The sequence below is a fragment of the Saccoglossus kowalevskii genome, chromosome 6, assembly GCF_978046115.1.
Source record: "Saccoglossus kowalevskii chromosome 6, keSacKowa6.1, whole genome shotgun sequence".
Classification (NCBI taxonomy): Eukaryota; Metazoa; Hemichordata; class Enteropneusta; family Harrimaniidae; genus Saccoglossus; species Saccoglossus kowalevskii.
The window spans coordinates 15859150-15880241 of NC_140646.1; the positions used below are offsets into that span (position 1 = coordinate 15859150).

Genomic DNA, 21092 nt, shown 5'->3' on the forward strand with positions numbered 1-21092 from the left:
AGTAGCTGTAATTTATTTACATGTTTGGAAAGAGTCGTAAATGTAAGTACGACAAAAAAACATCAAAATTGAATGGTATTTATGGAATACCATAAACTTAAAACAGGAGGGTCCTCATCTGCGCACGCGCGGGAATTGAGTCCCAAGTGACGATAACAATACACGCTAAAAACGCAAAGGCTCATGGGTAGACGCTTGTTTGTAAGTAAGTAATAAGTAATAACTTTATTGATTTCGTATCCTTATTGGGATCTTGAAAATAATACAATAAAGAATGTTGTTTAAATAAACAACAGCTAGCTAAAAAAGTAACAAAATAGAGTAAACAATTAGAAAATTACATCAATAAGTAAAACAGAACAAAGGTAAAAGAAAAAATACAAGAAATGTAAAATTGAGCGATTATTTTGGGGCAGCTGGTGGTTTTTTCAGTGTAATATCTCTGCGGTTAAAGCAGTTAAAAATGTATTTTGCATAGTCAGTGATTTCTTTGTTGTCGGTAAAGGTGAGCAATGACACACTATGACCATCTGACGCATGCGCAGGTGACGACTCTTCCGTATTAATACACTGCCAAATCATGGTTATCTGCTGCTAAATATTACAAAATTGAACTGAACACACAAATAATTGAGATTATTGTGTGACACGAACTTGGTTATCGTTAAAGGGCGTGTTCGAATTTCACGTAAAAAAACAACGTATTTTACATGCCGTGTCTACGTCGCTACACCGCCGTTTACGATATACTCAACCGGGTGCCAATAGGCCAGCAAATCTAAAAATATTTAAATATCGGAAAAATTATTAAAATACGAACGTGTTAGCATATTAAACCACGAATCACACGATATTAGGCACTCGCTTGGCTGTTATTTACCACAGATTAGTCTACAACAATTACATGTTGTAGAGTTGAATTGAATAGAATAACTAGTTTTCATATTTGCATAAAACACACATTGTATTTCATATTCAATTCGTCGAAATGAGGTAGTAGTTTTACATATTACACGTAACCACTCCTTGGAATTCTGAGAAAAGAGTTTCCTTTCGGCGGGTTTAAAAGTCACAACAGAACGTACCATTTATTACAGCTAAACAGGGTTGGTACGTATGCTTTAAGGGGAAAAGGGCTTGGTGGCCTTGTGTGCGGTTCAAGTTGATCAACACGAGAACCTCTTCGAAACTTTATGATCAATTGTGACGAATAAAACCCAACCGGTGCCCATTTTTTTCAAAAAAATCCCCTATAAAAAAAAAACATTATATGAGTGTTAATCCCAGAGTTGACTTCGACCTTGGAATCGTCCAATTCGTCCATTCACAGTCCGGGATAAAGGGACTGTGGTCCATTATATATACTCTCATTCAGCTGGCTAGCGAAGCTCGAGTCAGGAGTAAGCGAAAGCTGCCTGGTGTTCTGTTTCTTGAACAGTGAACATTCTCCAAGTATGGCTGAAGCTACTGTGCAAGCAATTTTTCAAGTTGCTAGCGAAATCTATGATATTGTTCAAGAAGTGAAGGCAAACAAGGAGCGCTGTCAACGATTCGCGACTCGTGTACGATGCCTAGTCGAGCCCCTCAGGGGTGTGAGGAGGTTGAATAACGCTGATAACGCGATTTATGAACGGGCTCTAACCCAGCTTGAAAAATGCTTGAGAGAGGGTAAGATTTTCCTTGTCAAATTTAGGGATGCAGGAATTATCAAGAAAATCTGGAAACGAGAAGACTATAAGAGCGATTTTGATAACTTCAATGTGAGACTGGACGGCCTTGTATCGGCGCTATCGTTGGGATTGGAGGCAGCTACGAAGGCCAGAATTGATAAGATGTTTGAACAACAGCGAAAGCTCAACGAAGACCGAATGGATGAAGAAATAGATTTTAATAAATTATTAGAGGACTTGAAAGAAGGTAATTTAGGGAGTAATTTATTGTATATCCGATTATGAACAGAGGAAGGCGGATGGATGGATATGTAACGCATGTGCGTGTGACGTCATGATTGAGGTCAAACGTTTCGAGGTAATAACTCCACATATGGTTAGGTGAAGGTCAGTGTTTGAACGCAGTACCACGACCTGTGGGTTGATTATTTCCCGAAACTTGAACAACCCTGATGGTTACTTTCCGCGATGACCGAAAATCCAAATAATTAAATAAGATCAGTACTATTCATACTCTCAGCGCAACAAAGGTATTTCCTTCATCTTTATAACTATTTATAAATTTCAATGGTATTTGAATCCAACCAGCCAATTAACGAGCGCAGTGTCCAATGTTATTCAATTGGCAAATATAAACCTCTCCATTCATTTTGAATTGTAAAATTTATATTTATTTACTTATTTATTTATTTGACATATAAGTATTTGACTTACTTTAATCAATTTTGCAATTATTGTTCACAAAATGCTGCTGGGTTTGATGTTCCAAACTTTTTTCAAATGAAATTATAATAAATGATAATTATTATATATTAGGTAATATTTTCCATAAGAATTACAGATAATGCAAATTGTTCTAGCGTACAGCTGCAAACAGGAAGTAAAAAAAACTCCAGTGGACACCTAATCGTTTTTGTCATGTGTTGGCTTGGCAAAACAAATTAAAAAGAGACCCCGAAAATAGTCATAATAATTGCATCCTATAAATCTAATTACATTCCTTTTCATTTTGTGCAAATGGTACTATTTGGTATTTTTGTTGCTTTTTTAGCACACAAGGGTTTGGTGTGTCTGTGTGACTATGCAAAATCTCAAAAAACTCTTTTGCGAATTTTGATAAAATTTGATGTGCAAGTACTGCTAATTTGCATCTTATTTTATTTTCACTGAATCACTACTTCAGTGAAAAAAGCAAAAATAAATTCCAAGCGAAATTAAAGTATTTTACAGTAGTTCCAAACTGCAATATGGTTTCTAAGGCAATGCACTATACATACATGTCGGGACTCGCACATTTAAAAAAAAATAATTTCAGGAAAGACATCAGTGACATTCAAGGTCCAGAAAAGTTTTGTTCGAACCAACGCGTAGCAGAAGTCAATGCATTCCTGTACTGCCTGAGTGCTTACTTTGTGGTATTCTCGTAATAACATTTTTACATTATACATATTTTTCCTTGCTTGTAATAGTAATTTAATGAGAGATGACATAACACTTAACAGCCTGAAGTAGCAGTGAAAAGTGTTATGAACGTTGGGTTGACGGGATTCTATTTCTGTAACAATTTGTAACAAACAGATGAATTCTAGTGTGTTTGGTGTAAAATATATAATATTATAAGGTTATTACGAGAATACTTCAAAGTATGCACGAAGACAGTACAGCTGGAGTATCGACCGACACGCAGTGTACTGTCTGAGTGCATACTTTGAGGTATTATCGTAATAACCTTATTATTATACATCTTTTCCTTCCAAGGATACATCATGGGAATATCAAAATTCAAAAAGTTTAGAACAGAATCAGCGAACTTCTTTGTGTGGAGTCCGGTCAAACCCCAATGGCAGCCATGTTTGTTTGTGTTTTTAGGACGCTTACACACGTAATCATTCCATATTTTGAATTTGCATATCCTAATATATGGTAGGAAGAAAATACCCTGTAAAATGCCGCAAAATTACGACACGTTGTAACTTATGCCGTTCGGTTACAGATGTGTAATAATGTGTATTATGTATTTGTTATTGTTATTAATACAGGTCAACAGAAGATGAGTGTTGACATGGATTCCAGATTTGATGAGGTAGATGTCTCTCTTGAAGAAATTACAGAGAAACTGGATGATCTTCGGATGAGTAAAGAAACAAGTGGTAAGTCTTGGTATTTGTTACCTTTTTTGTTATTTTGTTAATTAGGCTCTAATTAAAGTTATAATTGCAAATCAATTGCCTGTGGACCACCAGACTGAATGTCTCAGTCTGTCCACATTACTTGACTGTGTAAATAATGAAATGAATTTTGAAACCCAGTATTTTAAAACGTATTGAACATTCACTCACACACATTCATATTCTCCACTGATGGTCAAGATAAATGCGGTGCAGATAACATTTTATGCATCTCCATTGATATCACCAAAATGTTCATGTCAGCATTTTCTCGGCAAACTCTCATGCATTGTTGAGTTGGAAATAACAAGGTTTATTTCCAAAACAATAAACATAGGCCATACAAAATGTTGAGGAATTTCTATACTTAAGGTTCAGGTTAAGGTTTATGATCAAGTGGCATTTGTTCTCATTTGTAACCTTGAAATTTTACAACTGTTTGCCAAAGCATTACACACTCTGTCTTCAAAATTAAATATAGAATGGAAACCGCTTCAGGTTAGTTTTAGCTCTAAGTAGCATAGAAACACAGACGAGAAATAAACATAGAGGCAGAGCTGATATTGGTCAGGTTTCTATCTTAGGTGATCTTTTGGATGAAGGGCATATTATTTTTGGCTCAAAACCTTGCCCTGAGTAAACTTTTTGGGGAATTTTAGTTATCATTATTTCAATCTCTTTAAAAGCTTAGATACAATAGTCGTGATAGAAAAAAAGGTTTGTATTTACAAATTGCAAGATTCTAATTTAAGGCCTCACATGATTTTTAGGTGTATGTCAAAGGCCTTCATTTTGTTCCAAACTTAAAATAGGCATGTATTACTTACTGTGAAACGATATCCTCCCATGCACGAGTTGACCAATGAAATGCCAAATTGTTATCAAGATCTGTAGTCATTAAAAATCTATTTCGCCCAAAATTACCAAAAAATATGAAGAAAAAGTAGAAAATTCAAAAATAGGCAAAATGTTGCTGCAATTTGTTGGCAGGTAAATAGTCACTGGATGCTTTTACAGTATACCATTGTGATTTGTTGACTCAGGAACACACAAAACATCCCAGAAACCAGAGAGCTTTCAAGTTTAACTTCTTGTTTATTCCACCATTTTCAGTTACACCAATTACATATTGAGTGATCAGGTGACATACAACACCATTACAAAAGTATGTATTCTGACGCATGCAATAAAGACGTCACAACCATCTATATCTCAATCATGATGTAATTAACAAAAGTACATGTTTATTATTATTTATTCACAATTGCTTCAGAGCACGATAAAAAAATCAGTCAACCAAGTGATGAGCTGAAGATCATAGAAAGTGAAGAATTGAAAATTAAAGAACTGATAGGAGAAGGTCGAATCGGTAAAGTCTACAAAGCTGTTTATAACAAGCACACTGTTGCTGTTAAACGATTCACAGAAAAGTAAGTGAAGATATTTACATAGAAATTCAAATACTTGTTTCACACGTGTCCAGGGATTGCGTTAACCCCATATTTTGCTTCCCGGACTCGAATTATTGAAGAGGGAACCAGTTTTTCAGGCAAGCTGGGGTCCAATCGCTAATTAAGTTATCCAGGGTCAAATTTCAATTTCTTAAAATTTTGTAAGTGGGACTAGCGCAAACCCTGCACGTGTCCATGTCTCTCCATGTTGGTCTGTCAATTGGTGCAAAATTTGTATATAAATGGTTATTTAAATTATTTTATTATTGCGTCATAATAAGTTTTTGTCAGATGATAATCTGAAACACTGTGTCTGAAACAAGAACTTTTCAATTCTGTTTGTGTGTGCATATGTTTGTGCATTCGATGTCATTTTTTGTACATAGGCCACACTGATTTAATTTTATGGATGACATCCTCTGAAGACCCCAAAACTAATGCGAGAGGGCGAAAAAAAAAAAAATGCTGCTAAAACCACAGGACTACGGAGCTATTATTACGAATTTAACCACAGTGTATCAAAAAAACAACAAGTCTTTATTTGTAGGAGGCACATGCTGATGTACACATTTCGTACTGTATTACTGTCACAGGTATCATCACCTTTGATTTTGAAAAGGCAATATGGTAAGGCAGATGTTAGCTTTGCCAAAGGCATATACATCAACTCAATAATAAAGAAAAACTTACTGTGTTGTATTGAAAAAAAAATAATTAAAAATGAACAATAAGTTTGTCAACAGCAACCTGGAAATTAACTTCTTTGACATTCAAACTACAGCTTTTAAAGTGACACTTCAGATAGACTAAGTGTAGACACAAATGCTCAAGAACTACTTCGACTCTGTAACAAATTATAAGAGGCTCGATATTGAAAAAAAAAATACCAACAGAGAGTCAACAAAAATTTGGATGCAGAAAATTATGTACATGTATCTTGATGAAAATGCGTCATATGATCAAAATATTACTGAATGTGTGTGCAAGCAAATTATCCGAATCAGAAAATGAAAAAAAAATAAGAAGAAAATTTTCTTCACCCCGTAAGGGGACTTCGGCCAAGGAGCTTCCGCTGCTTTCGTTGCAGTTTTGTCGACTTCAATGCGAACAAAGCAACCGAACTGATTTGTCGCCTGACCGACTTTTAGGCCACCATACACCTCCACTCCTCTCCCATTTTTCTCGACATTGCAGAAGAAACTCGGGACAGCCAATCTGGACAATATGTTCTCAAACTTGTCTGGGCGAAACTCGCTTGCCGCTACCGACCTCTCGAATAGCTGTAAAAACGTCTCCCTGGCCAATGTCAATTGCGTACCAGTCTACAACAATCCCTCCGTTTCACCTCTGAACTTTTATGCTCATGTATTTTGGTGGTGTGGTCGCCATGTTGGATCGATTATGGCAAAATGCATGTTTTGAGGCAATCTCTTTCCCATAGGTCTTTGCGCTTTACGTAACGCGCATCTAACTGTGCAGAGTTTGGTTTTGAGGTTGGCTGGTTCCCGCCTCAAGTGTTATGGCGTACCTAGCCACAAGAGGCCGGTAACTAGTAATGAATCCGGCATTCTGATTGGTCCGACACTTTCTCGTTGCTTGTTCTATTTCCCTTGGTTACCTGTCGGCAGCGCTTACGCTCGTGGCCGTTCAGGAGTTTCCTTTTACTTTCGAAAGTTGGGTGAATAAAAAACTGTTTCTTTTGTTATAAATTTTCACAGAAACAGCGAGGAATGTCAGAAACATCTCAAATGTGTAAATCTAAGCAGGCAGTATGTTTGAGCATGGCTTTATTGTAGTATTATAGACATGTTTACGCAGAACGGAACTTGGAATGTTTTCAAATTACGTCACTCAGTCATGTGCCGGAAAACCGACCCAAATGGAACAATATGGCGATTACTAGTTACCTGCGTCCTACCTACCATTCGCAAAGGACGTCGGAAACCAGCGAAGTTTTGAGGTAGTCCAAAACGAGTTTTACGACAAGTTGGCGCTTTGCGACAATACGAGTCAGCAAGTTCCGGACAGAAAACCGATCTGTGGAGACTTGTTGTAGGAGATTTTTTTTTTTTTTTTTTTTTGAGAACAGGCGAAAACTAATGCGCGCGCGGATGTCATCAATAAAATTAAATCGGTGTAGCCATATCTGCACCAAAAACACTATAAATGATAATGTGTTGCACATGCTTGTTGGTTTGTGTTTAGTGCTGCACTTTTGAGCATGGATCAGAAAATTATTAAGGATTATTTGAGTGTTGTTCCTTCCTGAATATTTTTGTGAGTTGGGGTACAAATCTGAACATTTTTTTCTGTCAGCTATTTTTGTATAATATATAAAACAAGAAAATTAACAATTTGAGAACATCAGTGCTTCCTCAGTTTCTTGAAATCAAGGAACAAACAAATCCTGGCTGCAGCCAGGACAACCTGCAAGTACATATAAGCTTTATGTTTTCAGTTAGTCCAATTATAAATTTACCTGTTTGCAGGCAAGAATGCACAAAGATTTATCAAACAGTTATTTCCTTCAAAGTTTGCTGGAAGTACACTTACTATTTCTTTCAATGACTGATTTGCCTTTTTTTTCGGAAACGGCGTATTGAAGAAATTGAACCTGTAGTAACAGCTCATGTACTCGCATAGACATCAGTGACTGTAAAAAATAAAGTTTACTTTAATAGGTGATAGGAAAGATTAAAACATTTTAAAAATGATGCTTTTAATAGAATATTTATTGTAAAAGAAAATATTAATATCAGTAACTTGGCCACAGGCCTTTTTTGTACAAACAATGTAAAAAAAAACACAAAGTACAACACATGGAAATCAGAAATAATAACAATTTGTAATTAATAATGTTTTAATATTATGTTTATGGTGAAATATACAGCAAAGGAGCTTCAATCCTAGTTTGTTGATTACATCTAGGTATTGATGGTGTATTTGCCAGTGTTCTTAAAGTCACACACATTCACTTCATTAATCTTTTGAGCGCCATTGTCAACTTTAGGTACCATCTTACAAAAAAGAATTTGTAGTCTGCTTCTCCCCACATTGATAAAAATTGACAAAACTTTTGATGAAAAACTAAAAGCAATATCTGAAACTGTTCATATGATAACAAATAATGATAACTTTTTATAAAAATTTTTACAAAATGTAAAAATATTTGCACTGGATTTTCAGTGGGAAGAAATATCTGGCACTCAAAGGGTTCATCTGGATTGAACTTGAAGGTATTTGAGATTATTTTACTAAAATTTTACAGAATTTTAAATTTACTAAGATTTACTAAAAATATTAAGATGGATTATTTTGAATCACATGGAAATTATTTGCCATTTCTTTTTTATCTCTTTTCAATATTTTAAGTTTACTACTACCAGTACTCAGAAAACAAAGTAACACTCGTAGAACTTTACTGAAAAATTAACACCTTTACATTTTTAATCCTGCAGGTCAACTGGGACAATGTTAGCTAAGAACCTTAGAGATGAAGCGGAGAAAATGAAGAAATTTGATGCTGAGAATGTAGTGAGATTGTACGGAATTTGTACAGAGATTGGTAAGTGTAATTCAAGCTGATCATAAAGATACAGCGAAATGTGCGCAAGAGCAGTGATGGTATCGTCCAATGCAATGTGATCCAAAAAAATACTATATGGTCATGTGACTAATTTGCATAGTTATTTCCTGATACTTTGTTGTTTGTGCAAGATTGCCACATTAGACATGATATTATTAGATTACACAAACATATAACATTCAACAATAATTCCCTGGTAGTTATAATACTTATTTTCACTGAAGCGGCGAATCAGTGATAATATAAACCAGCGCACATACTGTAAAATACTTTATTTTAGCTGGAAGTAATTTTCGCTGGAAAGACTTTTTTGGCTGTTTTGTATGGAAAAAGATTATGTTCACTAGATTTTATTTTCACTGATTCATTCCTTCAGCGAAAATAGCAAAAATTAATTCCAAGCGAAAATAAAGTATTCTACAGTACCTTTTTTTCCATATTTTTCATTCAACTCATCAAAAATCAGTGATAATAAATTCAATACAAAACACCAAAAAAGTCTTTTTAGTATCAGTTTTAAATAATACCAATGTTATCACTTTGTAATCTGCAGTTCTAATAATAAATATGTAATAATACATTTTAGCTATACCCCATGTATTTGCTCTTTTAATAAAAACACGTCTCTAATTGTAGTGCATATAAACCAAAAATGTCTTTGTAGGTTCTAATCTCCTTCTAAAAATGTCTTTGTAGGTTCTCATCTTCTTCTAAAAATGTCTCTGTAGGTTCTCATCTCCTTGTAAAAATGTCTTTGTAGGTTCTCATCTCCTTGTAAAAAATGTCTTTGTAGGTTCTCATCTCCTTGTAAAAATGTCTTTGTGGGCTCATCTCCTTGTAAAAATGTCTTTGTAGGTTCTCATCTCCTTGTCAAAATGTCTTTGTGGGCTCATCTCCTTGTAAAAATGTCTTTGTGGGCTCATCTCCTTGTAAAAATGTCTTTGTAGGTTCTCATCTCGATCCTTGTAAAAATGTCTTTGTAGGTTCTCATCTCGATCCTTGTAAAAATGTCTTTGTAAGTTCTCATCTCCTTGTAAAAATGTCTTTGTAGGTTCTCATCTCCTTGTAAAAATGTCTTTGTAGGTTCTCATCTCGATCCTTGTAAAAATGTCTTTGTAGGTTCTCATCTCTTTGTAAAAATGTCTTTGTAGGTTTCATCTCCTTGTAAAAATGTCTTTGTAGGTTCTAATCTCCTTGTAAAAATGTCTTTGTAGGTTTCATCTCGATCCTTGTAAAAATGTCTTTGTAGGTTCTCATCTCTTTGTAAAAATGTCTTTGTAGGTTTCATCTCCTTGTAAAAATGTCTTTGTAGGTTCTAATCTCCTTGTAAAAATGTCTTTGTAGGTTTCATCTCGATCCTTGTAAAATTGTTTTTGTATGTTCTCATCTCCTTGTAAAAATGTCTTTGTAGGTTCTCATCTCCTTGTAAAAATGTCTTTGTAGGTTCTCATCTCCTTGTAAAAATGTCTTTGTAGGTTCTCATCTCCTTGTAAAAATGTCTTTGTAGGTTCTCATCTCCTTGTAAAAATGTCTTTGTAGGTTTCATCTCCTTGTAAAAATGTCTTTGTAGGTTTCATCTTCTTGTAAAAATGTCTTTGTAGGTTCTCATCTCCTTGTAAAAATGTCTTTGTAGGTTCTCATCTCCTTGTAAAAATGTCTTTGTAGGTTCTCATCTCCTTGTAAAAATGTCTTTGTAGGTTCTCATCTCCTTGTAAAAATGTCTTTGTAGGTTTCATCTCCTTGTAAAAATGTCTTTGTAGGTTCTCATCTCCTTGTAAAAATGTCTTTGTAGGTTTCATCTCCTTGTAAAAATGTCTTTGTAGGTTTCATCTTCTTGTAAAAATGTCTTTGTAGGTTCTCATCTCCTTGTAAAAATGTCTTTGTGGGCTCACCTCCTTGTAAAATTGTCTTTGTAGGTTCTCATCTCCTTGTAAAAATGTCTTTGTGGGCTCATCTCCTTGTAAAAATGTCTTTGTAGGTTCTCATCTCGATCCTTGTAAAAATGTCTTTGTAGGTTTCATCTCCTTGTAAAAATGTCTTTGTAGGTTCTCATCTCCTTGTAAAAATGTCTTTGTAGGTTTCATCTCCTTGTAAAAATGTCTTTGTAGGTTTCATCTTCTTGTAAAAATGTCTTTGTAGGTTCTCATCTCCTTGTAAAAATGTCTTTGTAGGTTCTCATCTCCTTGTAAAAATGTCTTTGTGGGCTCATCTCCTTGTAAAAATGTCTTTGTAGGTTCTCATCTTCTTGTAAAAATGTCTTTGTAGGTTCTCATCTCCTTGTAAAAATGTCTTTGTGGGCTCATCTCCTTGTAAAAATGTCTTTGTAGGTTCTCATCTCGATCCTTGTAAAAATGTCTTTGTAGGTTTCATCTCCTTGTAAAAATGTCTTTGTAGGTTCTCATCTCCTTGTAAAAATGTCTTTGTAGGTTCTCATCTCCTTGTAAAAATGTCTTTGTGGGCTCCTCTTCTTGTAAAAATGTCTTTGTAGGTTCTCATCTCCTTGTAAAAATGTCTTTGTAGGTTCTCATCTCCTTGTAAAAATGTCTTTGTGGGCTCATCTCCTTGTAAAAATGTCTTTGTAGGTTCTCATCTCCTTGTAAAAATGTCTTTGTAGGCTCATCTCCTTGTAAAAATGTCTTTGTAAATTCTCATCTCCTTGTAAAAATGTCTTTGTAGGTTCACATCTACTTGTTATGGAATATATGTCAGAAAAAGATCTGCGAAGTGTTTTAGATAATCCTTCTAAGTACAATTTAACCTGGAGACGCCGACTGCGCATGGCCCTTGAAGGTGCTTGTGGTATATATCGAATCCACAATGCAAAACCACCAATGTTACATCGGTCAATTTCTAGCAGTAAGTTCCTTGTTAATGAAGATCTACACATCAAAGTAAGTAACTCAATTACTTCAAGCTGATTTATTTTTAGTTTAAAATCTTTGAAATGTGCCCAGAAAGTAGACAAGTTAGGGCAGTTTGAGTCAAATTCCAATTTTGCACTACTGAGTACTTTACTTCACATATATGCAATGCATTATGGGAGATAACCTCTCATTGTATATAATGACAAAATAGTATCACCCTGGAAACTCAGTAAATTATATGTAATTTTTTGAACAGATTTCAAAATGTTAGACTTCATATCAATAATAATATACATAGTTTTTCATCTTGTGTCACTGAGCAAAATTTTGAAATATGAATAAATAATCTCACCATAGAAACAAGTTTAAAAATGACAATTTTGACCATTTTCCATGATATTTTGGATTATTGTTGCTCAAAAAATCATTTTTGACCCCAGTTCTTTCTTTTGTTGTGTTTGCATGGTATGAACTCGTAAAAATGAAACTAATAGAAACGTGACAAATAATCTCCAATTCAGTGCAAACCTTCTTAAGATCAACATTATGATCCCTCTTAAAAAATGAATTTTGACTATAGACATTATACATACCTGGAGGTGCAATTGAAAAATAAAATTTTTCATTCAGATTTCAGACTGTGGATTTTCTCTAACAAAGGCTTCTGCACGTAGACATGAAAGCAGCAGTACAAAGACCACATTAAAATACATTGCACCAGAACATTTACAAGACGTCCATACATCCTATACAGTGAAAAGTGAAGTATATAGGTAAATACACAACTCAGTTATCAGGCATTCCAGCTCTAATAATTAAAAATGTCTGTTTGAAACCAAGGCTCAGTTCAAAGCGCGCATTCAAACATTGGTATTATCAGGGTTTTTTCTTGAAAAAAACTGCAAGAGGGAGCACTGCAATTCAGCGGCGCCACCAAGTAAGGAAGATAGGGTTCCTCCTACCAGGATGTGGAGTTTTTGATAATTCTATGGTAAAATGGAGCCATCTATGACTTCCTTAGGGCCAAAATTACTATCAGACAGGTCACAGTTGAAGACTGTGGCCACATGTGATCCCTGGTCAATCAGAATTTTATGGTTGCAGTGTTCTCCACAAGGGGTTTTAGGTGGGCGGCCCGCCCATCAAGTTGTACGGCCGCCTAGTAACTCTCAACACCCGCCCACCAACGTACATCCAGCTGAAATTATTTGTAAAAAGCTTGCATTGTTCTTCCCAAGCCTAAACAAAAGAGTAGTTGCCCAACCCTTTATTTTGCTATTGTTTCATGAGTCCAAACATAAACAATGACCACTGGAAGTCTGCAAGCAGTTATTGAGTGTATTCATGGCAATGTGTCAATCGCCTGAATTCATTGTCGCCCGACGTTGTTGCCACTTATTGCTCACGATACGCAACTACAGTGGTTTCAATTTACAGCTGTATTTTTAATAATCGTCTTCCGATCACGAAAGAAAGAAGTAAATACGAACGAAATGTATATGCACTGAAAATAAACAAATGTATTAGCAGATTGCATGTAAACTCGAACAAAAATTAAAATTCTAGCCGTATTTACAACGTTCGCTCGATTTTCATCATGAAAACAGCTTGGAGAAGGCAAACTGGTGACCTTTTGGCCTACTCCATTCAACGACCGTCGGCCACCCACCGCTGTTGGCGCTGTAACGATTTAGTATCTAAGTTGCATAGGGGAACAACGCATTCTGGGTGTTCGTGTACTGAATTCGGAAAGCGGTAATAAACATCAAACATGGCTGCCGGATTAGTTTACCGCGAGTATTTGTAATTGAATAATATTTTAGTTATCTTTTCCACGTACTTTTTTTCAATTTATCCATTTTTTATGTCTAATCTTTCGAGAACATAGCAGATTCTTTTATTTTGCCGATTGCTAGCATTTTTTCTTGAATTCCAAAAAACAACGTGTGAAAACGCAACGCATCGTGACCGTACATGCGTAAATGCCGCCTGTCGGCAGGGTGAGTACTGATACCACAAATAAAAAATGTTATGAGTTTTATTTTGACAAATCGTTCGTTTGGGCGTTGGGGACAAATCACCTTGTATATTTTCTACATTAATGTTTTGTACTTGCTCTTGGTTACTCGAATTGCATTTCATGAACGCAGAATAATTTGCGAACGTATAAATCACGATTTCAAACTTTTTGCATTTCGTAAATATTAATAGTGACCAATCTGTTTGTATTTTAAAAAATTGTAACATGTTTCAATTAAATTAAAAAGAGAATAGTAAATAACTTAGTGTGTATTCCAGTTCATGACGTAAATGCTAGAATGCTGTATGTAAATGATATGCAAATTAATATGCAAATTTATGCTAATTAGGCCGCCCACCAGCTATTTTAGATTGTGGAGAACACTGGGTTGCCAGTGGATCTGCTCCCCAGCGTAAGGGAGCGTATGGCCATGGCATGAGGGCGCTGTGCCCCCTGTTCCCTTGTTTAAAAAAATCCCTGGTATTAAGATGTAATCCACTATTCTGGAAATCTTCTTTGTTATTTAAAGTGGAAGTGTCAGTACCTGTGTACATGCGAGAATAGGGGCCCAAGCAATGATAATAATGTATGCTTAAAATCGCAAAGGCTCATGGGTAGATGCTTGTTTAAAAACAATGACAGGCTATAGCTATCTGCCGCATTCACAGGTGACGAAACCTCCGCTTTAATTTATTGTCTGTTGTTTGTTCTACTGGGTAAACAGCGCCCTCAGGTACCTGCTATTAGCCAGTGTGCGTCTACCAATAGATACACCACTCAGATCTGATTTTCCTGCAACCAGACTTATATAATGTGTATAAAATAGTTTGTTGAATATAAGTTATTACAATATTGTTTATTACTCGTTAAGAGATTTCTTATGTAAGAGTGCATGCAACTTGCTTATCCACACACATATCCTCCCATTTCATGTTGGTTACATGCCTCAATTGAATGTAATTTTAATCCTAATTATTACACCATCACATTGAATGCAGTGTATACTTGGAAAGGGTTTATTGACTATTTTCATATTCAAAGTGGCAAAATATACACATTTACAAATACACATGGACACCAAGAAACAATCTGAGATGAACACCAACCATGCAGTTCCCTCATAGACTTCTCACCTGCATTAGTATTTCTAGAAATGTCCATTTTGCATATTATTTTGGAATCTTTATCACAACTTGCCTGAGTTGTATTCTCTTATAATACCAATTCCAAAACGGAGACTTATGAATTGACCTCTGTGTATTTGTGTGTGTGTGTGTGCGTGTGCATGCATGCACATATGTGTGTAAGTATCTAGCCATATCTTCCACTTGGTCAAACTTCTGACATACATCAGACATAATATCATGATCAGATTCAAGATGGCTGAATGGCAGCCATTTTAACGGCAAAAATGCATTAAAATCACACATTTTCTCATTCCCTGAACCATATCTCAGTCGTGTGTAGGCAAATTCTATTCATATTTGCTACATACGTTGAACATTATGGGCCCTTGATGCACTTCTTTTTATTTTTCTGATTGGGCTCAAAATTGCTGACTGACAGCCATTTTGTTTTAAAGAATGCAGTTCTGGATCCATATATCCAACATGCCTGGCCAAATAAAGTTGAAATTTCATACATACATTATATCAAAAATATGAACATGTATTTGCTTCACGATCTGATTCAAAATGGACATTTTAACACTAAAAGTCAAAATCACACTTTTAAAAGTTTTTTTAGAACCTGATCTCAGTTGTGCATGGATTCTGTTCAAACTTCGTACTTAATGTGGTCTACATGTAGTTCCACTCCAATTTATTTTTTTGGATTAGGTTCAATATGGCCGACTAATAGCTATTTTGTTTTAAAGAATGTACTTCCAGTTCCATATATTCCACATACCTGGGCCAATCAAGTTCAAACTTCATATGTATATCAGACAAAAACACATGTATTTTTGTCACGATTCAATCCAAAATGACTGACTGGCGGTCATCTTGTCATAATTGATACATAATATATCACCATGTGTTTACTCATTTGTACTGAAGAATATGAAAAAAAATTGTGAAAAACACAGCGTATGCCCTTTAAAGTACATGGTTTTCATGTAACCATCCTTTGTGACAAAATGAATAATTTACCAAATATTCAAATATTGAATATTTCTAGTGATGATAATTTAATACTATTTACTATTTTCATTATATTCATTGATGTGATCTGTGTGTTTATTAGTCCCCGTTCGGACGAAGTCCGAAAAACGGGGACTTATAATTCGGTCTCCGTCCGTCTGTGCGTCCGTGCGTCCGTCCGGAGTCATATCTCGGAGTCCCTTGGACCGATTCCGTTCATTCTTTGCATGTGCCTAGTACTTTATGTGGGACATATGCACATGCAGTGGTTTAGCGATTCGATTCAAAATGGCCGACTGGCAGCCATCTTGTTTTTTGAAAATGTTGTATTTTGGACGTGCTTTGTCAGTTGTCATTCAAACTTTGGTACATAGATTATACATGTTAGGATACATGTCCATGATGGATCAAAGATGGTCGACTGGCAGGCATCTTGTTTTTGTTTTTTTATGCGGTATCTTGGATGTGCTCTGTCAGTTTTCATTTGGCACATACATGTACTTTATACATGTTAGGATGCATATCCATGACAATTTGTTTCAAAATCTGGTCAAGGATGGCCGATTGACAGCCATCTGACTTTTTGGCCTTACTACTATATTTCCACAATTTATGTACCATTTTCATTCGTATTTGGCACATACATCATACATATCAGTGTGTTTCATAATCAGATCAAAGATGGCTGAATAACGGCTGTTTTTATTTTGGCCATATTACTATGACACGAAACACGTGTTTTGATGTAAATAAACAATCTGTTGTATACGCCACTTGGAACTCAAGTTTCAAGGACACGCTCGCGACAACCCCTCCGCTTTAATATGACGAGCACAAAGAGAACTTAACAAGGACTGTGTCATTTTCAATGACTTGTTCTATTTTTAACTTTCAACTTCCATTCCAATCTCATCTGTTTCCTTTATCATAACAACCGGTATATCAAAGTTACTCATCTTTCGAATTATATATTGGGAAAACCTTGTCATGTCTACTATATTATTGGCTAAATTTATTAAGATTGTATCACTTTCAGCTGAAAACCAATATATGACAAATAAGAGTGTTTTATTAAAGAATCTTTTTTCTCTTCTTCAGCTATGGAATTGTGATGTGGGAAATTGCCACATTGAAGGAACCATTTGAAGGTAAGAACAAATCTCTTGGTGCAGTCATCATTGTTGTTTTGTGCCTATGGCTAGAAGTGTGCGAGTATCATACCTGGGAATGGCTCTTAATTTAATTTAAATTATAATTAAAACCTAGCACTAAATTTTATTTAATTTCAATTTGGATTCAACATAGCAGTGTGAATAAACCAAAAATGGTATTTATGTTATTACTGGTCATTAATTTGACCATAGATACACCTCTGTCATTTGCATATTAAAGAACATGTGCTAGTGGCATAGCATATATAGCATTGGGAGAGGGAAATGATTGCGAATCTCACTCTAATGATACAGTCACCCTGGAGTGTGTGTGTGCCACTGACTCCTTGAGAAGTGTGTGTATTAGATAGATACAAACAATTCTCACAATGCCTATAAAGATATTTTTATCTTCAGTTAAAAACTCTGCATCTTGTCGACTAGATAGTATCGGCTGTAGGATATATACATTGGCTTACTTCAAATTTGTAATTTAAATCATATAGATATTTGGAGGGTAATTATAATTATTCTATTTTTGAACTATGTTGTATACATGGTACATTAGTTGAGAATAATTGGGAAAAAAATATATCGTGTAATACTGAAATAGTAAATCATCTAGTGATGTATTCATGGAAATATGTAAACTACATGTCTTTATGATAGCATGGTTGTCTAGGTGAAATATTTGGATGTCGAGTTTAGTCGGAATTGTGGTCCAATTACTCTGAAAGACATAGGTCTAATATAATCATAAACATTCAGAATCATCTAGAATTAATAATCACAAATAATGTATACAAGTTCATGATACCAAAAACAATCATAGCTGAACCAATACCACAGCAACTATAACAATAATACTGCTTTATTTTCAGGGAAGACAGATTCTGGTGTGCAGAAATATGTCTGTGAAGAAAAGAAAAAAGAAGGAATTGAAGATCCAAAGTGCCCAGTTGAATTTGCTGATCTGATTGATAAATGCAGATCATACGATGCATTTGTAAGACCAACTTTTGACGGTATGTTTGTTAATTGGTTGCTCAAGCAGTTTTAAAAAGAACACCAGTCACTTGCACCCAAATTGAATGCTCAATTGGCCAAGATATGTTATTCATTTGGCCAAATATGAATCATCATTGGCAAGTTTAAATTTAAACATAAATCACTTGTACCAAGTTATCTTATCCTTTTAACCAAACATGAAATTTAAACAATGCACAAAACATCCAATCAGCCGAATCATGGTGTGTGGGGCTATCCATGAATCTCCAAACAAGGGACACGCATAAATCAATTGACCAATGTAATCTATTTGGCAACAATAGGAGTGTAAACAATGCAAAGAATCTCTTGCATCTACAATTATTTTTTTTATTCTCCATAGTATAGATGAGAAGGCATTAAATGTACTAAGGTGTTAAATGTGTAACATTTTCGTTTGTTTTCAGTAATTGTGGACGAGTTGACAAAGATACTGACAACGTACAACTAAGAATCTTGCAAGTGTTGAAATTATTTCAGAAGATATTATGGTGTGAAGATAAAAGAGGCTGTGAAGACATTTTTTTATTTTTTTTATTTATGCTATAATAGAAACTACCTCCTTGACAGCTTTATGTTGAATGACAAGACATTATGGTGTGAATGTTACTTGATAAGTAAGCTGTTAAGATATTTTTGTTTATCTGACAATCAGTGTTTAACAACATAAGATTAACTAACAACAGCGAGTGGTGATAGAGATTTTGTGAAGAATGCATAAATTAAGCAAATATTACCACTCAATATCTGACCATTAAGTCTGTGCTGTTGAATCACTATCTTGATTTCCCATCAGCCTTTACTGCTATTGTAGCAATTTTATTCGTCATCACATTCCTGATACTACTATTTAAGTAGTACAGAAGTCAATTGTTGCTAGGGTAAACAAATATAATGTGAGTGAAATTGTATGGTTTCAAATATTGAATTTAGCACACTGCCAGAATAACAAGTGTACAAAAATGAATAAGCACGACTCGTTCATCATCAGTGGAATTGTGAAGATAATTTTACATAAATTCAATTCAATTCTAACATATTAGTTTTGAAAGAGTGGAACATATAGTTAAAGTAAATAATGTATAATTCAATTTAAGTTAGGAAGCCATTAGATTTCGTCTAGGCATATTCACTAAGTTTAAAATTGACTGGATTGTGATAGGAGCAATACATTAAGTATTTCATGCATCTAATTTTAGCTTATCTCATTCAGTAAAATATGAAATTGCAAATAATTATCTATCATGTAAATGATTATAAAAATTAAGCAAGTTAATATTGATGGATGTGATACAAATGTACCAAAGTGCCCTCAGATTCTATTAGAAGTACTCTTTCAAAAATTTTCATTAGCTAATAACCCTTCATTCATTTTTCTTAAAATAACATTTTTTAGCTCCGCTGTCGACTTTGTCGAGCGGAGCTTATCATATGAGTGATTATCCGTCGTCGTCCGTGTCAATGTTTTACTTTTTCGACTTCTTGAAAACTACAAGCCTGAATGCTTTGATACTTGGTGTATATGTACCTTGGGTAGACCTCTCTCAGATTTGTTCATTTCATGATGATATCTTCAATTCTCTAATTTGGGTGAATATTTTTGTCATTTTTGGTAAAAAGTGATATTTTCAACTTCTTGTTAAAAAACTGCAAGTCCAATTGCTTTGATATTACATATATAGGTACTACATGTGGACCTCTCTCAGATTTGTTCATTTTGTAATGATATATTTAATTCTCTAATTTTGGTGAATGTTTTTGTCATTTTTGGTAAAAAGTGATATTTTCAACTTCTTGTTAAAAACCGCTAGTCCAATTGCTTTGATATTACATATATAGGTACTACATGTGGACCTCTCTCAGATTTGTTCATTTTGTAATGATATCTTCAATTCTCTAATTTGGGTGAATATTTTTGTTATTTTTGGTAAAAAGTGATATTTTCAACTTCTTGTTAAAAACCGCAAGTCCAATTCCTTTGAGACTACATATTTGGTACTACATGTGGACCACTCTCAGATTTGTTCATTTTGTAATGATATCGTCAATTCTCTTATTTTGGTGAATGTTTTTGTCATTTTTGGTAAAAAATGATATTTTCAACTTCTTGTTAAAAACCGCTAGTCCAATTGCTTTGATATTACATATATAGGTACTACATGTGGACCTCTCTCAGATTTGTTCATTTTGTAATGATATCGTCAATTCTCTAATTTTGGTGAATATTTTTGTCATTTTTAGTAAAAACTGATATTTTTTTCTTGTTAAAAACCACAATCATTTATGGTGAAAAATGATATTTTTGAATTCTTGTGGAAAACAGCAAGTCCCATTGCATTGATACTATCCATATTGTTCATTTTCTAATGATATCTTCTGCTCTTTAATTGAAATGTGCATCACTAACAGCGGAGCTATCTCAGCCGAGAGGCTGCTTGTTTAAATCTCTGGTCACAAGGTAAAAAAACAAGAAATACTTCTATGCTAATCAAGAATTTTTAGAGAATTAAATACTTTCTGTATTATGAATTTTTCTATTGTACATATTGATGAAATAAACGTTCAGAGGAATTAGTACATACCACATAAATATTGAATTTCATCTGAATTTAGTGATTAACAGCAATGTCATTGTGAAATCTTGTACAAATTTTGTATGCAATTGAGCAGGAAAATGTATAAGGGATGACGTCAAAAAATTGATTTTGGATAAAGAATGTATTTGCTTTAGTCTTGGAGTATTTGTAGTTCGTTTTTTTCTATCCAATCATGGACAAAAACAACAGAAAATGAAAAAAAACAAACATCCAAGACGAGAAAATGGTTTTGTCAGAGTGTAAATATGTGTGTCAAATGAGGTCAATTTCAGGGCATGGACCTAGGACCAACTGCTATGCCATACTACTGTCCGATTATCAATATGTATTTAATGGTGAATGTAGTAGTGGGGGGTTTGGTAAAAAGGAATTCATTTTTTTATCCTACATTGAACTT

The 21092-nt window shown here is 34.5% G+C and overlaps 1 protein-coding gene across 1 annotated transcript; it reads left to right on the forward strand.

Annotated features, from left to right (window-relative positions):
- Window positions 1-1329: 1329 nt before the first annotated feature.
- Window positions 1330-20688, forward strand: LOC100368192 (mixed lineage kinase domain-like protein). The gene is made up of 9 exons (XM_002737374.4): window positions 1330-1917; window positions 3710-3820; window positions 5112-5268; window positions 8748-8854; window positions 11552-11766; window positions 12370-12512; window positions 16999-17048; window positions 17933-18076; window positions 18506-20688. Exons 1-9 carry the CDS (start codon window positions 1455-1457, stop codon window positions 18547-18549), a joined length of 1434 nt encoding a protein of 477 aa, XP_002737420.2. The 5' UTR covers window positions 1330-1454; the 3' UTR covers window positions 18550-20688.
- Window positions 20689-21092: the final 404 nt, after the last annotated feature.